Genomic DNA, 6,132 nt, shown 5'->3' on the forward strand with positions numbered 1-6,132 from the left:
TTTTTTATAACTAATTAAAGGTATATTTGGAAAAAAAAAAAAAAAAAAAAAAAAAACTCATGACAAACTAGTCTAACTAGCTTTTTACTAAACTAACTTATAAACTATTTTTAGGTTTATTAATTGCCATTAACAAGACAATTTAAAAGAGTTTACAAAATAAATTAGTTTATCAGTTAGCTTTGACTTGCCAAACACAATCTAAATCACAACTAAGTTTTATGATAATGATTTTTAGGTAATGAAGTCCATAATTATGGAATGACCCTATTATGAAGTATGTGGGCATTCTGAGGAAAGTAGAAAATTTGAAGTTCTTTTTGTCAAAACAAGGGGTTTTAATATTTTTATCTTTAGAAAAATAAAAAATGTTTAATGTCATTTTAGCTACATATTAAAATACCGAATCCAAATTAAAAAATAAACAAAATTATATATATGCAACAAACAACAAATCACTTACTTTGATGCTTTATATCTGTGATTTGAGATCCCATTCGGTTACATATCAGCATTTTCCTTCTATTAACGTTTTCTCGAAACCTCTTTGAGGAAGACAATGCACAAGGAGACAAGCTCTTTTTTTTTTCCCAAACAAAGTAAAACATTAATTCTTCTTGGTTCCCTCTTAATCCTTTTAAAGTTATGAATGTAGGTGATAATTTGTTAAAAGTAAAGATAACTAATGCTTCACAATATATATTAAATTACACAATATCTCTATTTACATGACAATAAAAATACATTTTCAACTAAATATAGCAATCAAAATATATTTAAACCTAAAAATAGACAACAACATGAAATTTTTTCGAAAAACAGCGCGCCTTTCAGATCATATTGTGGTGAAATTGGTATTAGTTCTGTTTGCGCTCATTATTTCCATCCATTTTACTAATTCCTTTGCTTTCCTCATCAATTGATTATCATTTTCATTTGGATTTGTTTTTCATAGTGATTTCCGAAGCTTTAATCGCTGGTTTGTTGGAGTTAATCAAGTTATTATTCTCGATATCAGGAGATATTTTCATCAAACCTCTGGATTTGATTCTCGGGATTTCCTGGTATGCGTTTAATCTCTCTTATCTCTTTCTAACTCCGAGTTTAATTTGATTGAATGTTGTTTTGTGGGTTTTGTTAGGGCGTTTGATTATTTCGTATGATCCTTTGAATTCATTGGCGAAAGGATGCAATGAATATTCGATGATGTGAGGGGGATGACGACCAAGAACAGTTGATCTTTGGATGAAATTTTTTGCAAATTGATTTGTTTTTCGTGATTTGCCTCCACGAATGAAGATTTGTGTTATGAATTGAATCTCAGATATCCAACAAACGGGTGCTTGTTTGACAATTCTAGAATGGATGAAGTGAAAGCTCTGGAAGAAAATTTAACCACAAATGGTGAAGAATCTGCTAAATTGGTCACAAATGGAGAATTAGTATCTGAAACAGAAGTAGGGAAGGAGGACACTGAGAATGGATCGAATGCAGAGGACATTTTCGGTAATTCAAGCCCTGAACAAGATACATCAAAAGGATCCGAAATTGAAGAAGAAGCCTCAACTGATCCAAAACCATTAGATGATTCCCAAGAAACCCTAATACAACCAGATGATCACGTTCAAGAAGAAATTCCATCATCTCTTCCATTAGAAACATCAGAAGAACCAGAAGCAAATAATCCAACAAGAAATCCCGAATCACCTTCCGGAGAAACAAATGGTGAGATATGCAGTCATGATCAAAAGGCATTTAATGGCATTTCTCCATTGGAGAAGACTGGTTCTGAGAAACCGCTTCGGAAATCTTATAGTAATGTTGATACCATTGCACCATTGGAGAAGGCTGATTCTGGGAAAAAGCTTCAGAAAACTTTTAGTAATGCCATTATCGATACCACTGCACCTTTCGAATCTGTTAAAGCAGCTGTTTCCATGTTTGGTGGAATCATCGATTGGAAAGCCCATAAACTCCAAACCGCTGAGGTATAATATCATCCATTTTGTTTATATCACTACTAAAAAAATCTATGGATATATAAAACATTAAAACCCAATTTGCAGAAGCGGAAGTATATAATACAAGAGCTCATAAAGGCGCGTGAAGAGATCCCATTGTTTAAGAAAAAGTCAGAGAAAGCTGAAGAATCGAAGCTACATGTGTTAAAGGAGCTCGATGACACTAAAAGGCTCGTAGAAGAACTAAAACTTAATCTTGAAAGAGCACAAACAGAAGAACGTCAAGCAAAACAAGATGCAGAACTTGCGAAACTAAGAGTGGAAGAAATGGAGCAAGGGATTGCTGATGACTCTAGTGTTGCTGCGAAGATACAAAGAGAAGTTGCACATGCGAGACATGAAGCTGCTGTTTCTGAGGTGAAAACTGTTAAAAAGGAGCTTGAAGATCTCCAAAACGATTACGAATTATTGGTATCTGAAAGGGATGTAGCCATAAAGAATGCTAAAGAGGCTGTTTCTAATTCGAAAGAAATTGAGAAACAAGTTGAAGGGTTGACTATCAAACTCATGACAACAAAAGAGGCGTTGGAATCCGCGCATGCCGCTCGAATGGAGGCGGAGGAATACAGAACCGGAATCGGAATGGCACGTGAAGAAGATACTTTGAATTGGGAGAAGGAATTGAAAGAATCGGAATCGGAATTGGAAAAAGTCGATCGACAAATCGTTTCAGTTGAAGATCTTAAGTGCAAACTCGAAACCGCTTCCGTATTGCTTCATGACTTGAAATCCGAATTAGCTGCTTACATGGGCGAAAATCATGAGAAAGAAATGGAAAATAACGAATCGTTAAATAACAATAGCAATACACGTAAACAAATGCAAGAAGCTATCGATTTAGAAAAGATTAACCTCGAGGAAGTGAACAAAAGCATCGAATTAGCAACGAATGAGGTCAAATCATTGAAACAAGCTGCGAATTCATTGAACTCGGAACTCGAGAAAGAGAAATCAACACTTATCGCGATAAAACGAAGACAAGGAATGGCATCAGTAACAGTTGCATCTCTTGAATGTGACCTAAATAGAACAATTTCAGAGATTTCCCTAATTCAAAAGAAGGAAAAATTAGCAAGAGAAAAAGCAATCGAACTCCCGAAACAACTTCAGAAAGCAGCCGAAGAGGCAGATCATGCTAAATCGCTAGCCAGGTCAGCACATGAAGAACTACAGAAAGCGAAAGAGATAGCAGATGAAGCGAAAGCTGGAGCAAATACCATGAGAAGCAGACTGATTGCTGCTCAAAAGGAGATTGAAGCAGCTCGAGCATCAGAAAAATTAGCTGTTGGAGCAATTACTGCACTTCATGAAACTGAATCAGCTCGAAAGAATGAAGGAGAATCTGGAGTTACAATTTCTTTAGAGGATTACTATGAACTAACTCGAAAAGCTCAAGAAGCTGAGACTGAAGCTAATTCGAGGGTTTCAGAAGCTATGTCAAAGATTGATTTAGCAAAAGAATCAGAAGTGAAAACAGTGAATAACCTTGAGAAAGTAAACTCAGATATAGTTTTAAAGAGGAAACAACTCTCGATTGCAAAGGAGAAAGCTGAGAAGGCTAAGGAAGGGAAACTGGCTGTAGAACAGGAGCTTAGAACATGGAGATCTGAAAGTGAACAAAGAAGAAAAGCTAAAGAAAATGGAAGACAGAAAGGATTGGTTCGTAGTAAAGAAGGCAAGAGTTCTGAAAGCAACAACAATGTGATTGGATCATCTCGTGAAGGAAAGGCTCGGAAGAAAAAGAAGAAGTCGTTCTTTCCTAGATTTTTAATGTTCTTCAGCAAAAAGAAAGGACATTCAAACAAGAATAACAATAATAATAATAATAATAGTAATAATACATGAGTTTGTTTATGGTTAAATGGGGGTTACAAAGCAATTTTTACTCTTCACTTCTGTATTTGTAACAATATGATCTAAATATTTTATATGGGTTTGCCGCGTTTTAGTTATCAATTTGATTAAATATTTTATATTATTACAACAATTTATTAAGTATTTTGTATTATTACAACATACAACAATTGCTTCATTCAAACTTTATGGTTTTTTCTCCCATACAGCGTAGTTCAACCCAGAGGTAGCAACCTCAAAGTTCTCTGGAATAAGATTTCCAAGATCATCTTTTGATCCGATTTTCACCATGATTTTTTCATCAATCTCAGCAACATACAGATCAGCTTCGTATTTCAATATCTTCACTTGGCTCGTTGCTCCTATCCTGTTCCTTGCCCTAATCGCTGATACATTTATGATTGCTTCCTTCAACCCCCAACTGAAAAAATGGTCGTAGAACTACAAATCAAACGCAAAACAAAAGTCAATAATTTGTTAAACAATTCATCGATACTAATTAATGGCACAAAAAAACGCAAACTTACAATCGATGGGATTCCTGGATGAGAAAGAATGTAAACATATCCTAACATAACTTTATCAGAAGGAAATGGCCAAAGATTTTGCGAGTATGTATCATGGTTATCGATGAATGTCACAGCATTCGCAGGCATAATTCCGATGAACCCAGGAGGTTTACCATTTGGATCGATCAATCTCCATAACTCACCTTGCACAGCTGCTTGAAGTATACCCTTTGTAGTAAAATCAAAAGCTGTTAACGCGCCACCACCACCTTCTTCCACCCACTTCATAAGTTCATTTCTATGGTTATCTTGATTGTAATCTGGTTTTGTTCCATCTTGCCCATAAGCTAACGAGCTCCATAGCTCTCCAACTGCAAAATCTGGAGAGGTGTTGCTCATGTAGATCTTGGTGAAACTCGAGGAATATCCTTTTACGTAATCAAATCGCCACCCAACAAACCCTATTTCTGTCTTGAGCCAGTTCATCCAATCAGATAACTCCTTTTGGGCTGTAGGGTTTACGTGATCGATGTCTGGGGCACCTGTAAAGGGACCTCTGGTGTCGAGATTTCCATTGCCAATGCAATAGTCGTCGTCTTTGCAAATCATGGAAGATCCCCAATCAAGTCGCTCATCTGAAGTCCCACCCTCGAAGATACAGTATTTTCCGCTTCCATCTTGTTTTTCTCCTGTTCTGTGATTTATAACTATGTCTGCAACGGATTTGATTCCCTTGTTGTTTAAAGCTTTGATCAAAGATTTCAGTTGTTCTTCATTCCCGTATTTTGATGCATTCAGATCGTATAAACGTCCTGGCAAATATCCTGCAACAGTAATAAATTCAAAACCATGATTAATTACTTTATACTTAAATGATCAGAATTCAGACAGAAGTAAATAGAAGGAAGATAGCCCGACCTTGTGGTGCAGCGGATTGGGAGGGAGGTGGGAGCCAAACATGAGTAATTCCGGCAGCGGCGAGGTCATCAATGGAGTCAAGGAGGGAATTGTATAATCCACCATCTTTGTTGCATGAATCCCAATTGAACCCCTGTAAAGTTATTTAAGAGGATTAAAACTTATGAGAAGTGAGATTTTTGGTGTTATGAGGAGTTGATTTTGAACCTGAAACAGCAAAGTAGGAGCTGCTGCAAGGAAGGGTGCCAGAAAGCATGTGACTAAGAACAAACGTTGAGTGAAAGTGGCGACTTTAACGAGACTCATGTTTGAATGTGTAATGATTGGATTTCATGATTAATCCGAAAGGAAAGGGATTTTAAAAAGGCTTTCTGTCGTGGATTAAACGTTTGGAATGATGGAATTGTAGAGAACTTCACGCCATGAGTTTAGATAGCAAAGATGACTCCTGAAAGGGAAGATATAAAACTGTTTATTTAAATATATACACATAATAACGTAACTTACTTAAATATATGTTATTATTGTAATAAAATTTTCAGTATAAAAATGTTATAAGAAAAAAAAAAGAACAAGAGGTTAAGAGCAATTCCAAGCTATAGATCTGGCAACCATCAACTTCAGCTTCTCTCCTTGAAGACAAACAAGTAAAACCCACTGTCAATAGACCCAACATTACATGTGAGGCTTAATTTTTATTTTAATTGTGAGATTGAAATTATATTATAAATTTTAACATATAATGAGTTTTAATCATTTGTTTTTCTTAGTAATTGTGTACTTGTGTCGTTAAAGTTACCACTCCATAATAAGTCTCTAAATTTTTTTAG

General features: G+C 35.6%; 2 protein-coding genes across 3 annotated transcripts; one reads left to right on the forward strand and one right to left on the reverse strand.

Annotated features, from left to right (window-relative positions):
- Positions 1-806: 806 nt before the first annotated feature.
- LOC145120867 (protein WEAK CHLOROPLAST MOVEMENT UNDER BLUE LIGHT 1-like) lies at positions 807-3,957 on the forward strand. Of its 2 annotated transcripts, XM_079056660.1 has the most exons (4): positions 807-854; positions 956-1,064; positions 1,142-1,988; positions 2,067-3,957. In XM_079056660.1, the coding sequence occupies exons 3-4, from the start codon at positions 1,362-1,364 to the stop codon at positions 3,864-3,866; spliced, it is 2,427 nt and encodes an 808-aa protein (XP_078912786.1). In that variant the 5' UTR covers positions 807-854; positions 956-1,064; positions 1,142-1,361; the 3' UTR covers positions 3,867-3,957. The 2 variants fall into 2 exon arrangements, with proteins under 2 accessions (XP_078912786.1, XP_078912787.1); XM_079056661.1 differs by lacking the exons at positions 807-854; positions 956-1,064 and having other exon boundaries at positions 1,105-1,988.
- AMY1 (alpha-amylase-like protein) lies at positions 3,904-5,761 on the reverse strand. Its single transcript, XM_079056662.1, has 4 exons — positions 5,510-5,761; positions 5,303-5,435; positions 4,403-5,208; positions 3,904-4,316 (listed from the first exon to the last, which is right to left on the reverse strand). Exons 1-4 carry the CDS (start codon positions 5,606-5,608, stop codon positions 4,062-4,064), a joined length of 1,293 nt encoding a protein of 430 aa, XP_078912788.1. The 5' UTR covers positions 5,609-5,761; the 3' UTR covers positions 3,904-4,061.
- Between the last annotated feature and the right edge of the window lie 371 nt (positions 5,762-6,132).

Source organism: Lactuca virosa, chromosome 6, assembly GCF_052849685.1.
Source record: "Lactuca virosa cultivar CGN04683 chromosome 6, Lactuca_virosa_CGN04683_v6, whole genome shotgun sequence".
NCBI classification, from domain to species: Eukaryota; Viridiplantae; Streptophyta; class Magnoliopsida; order Asterales; family Asteraceae; genus Lactuca; species Lactuca virosa.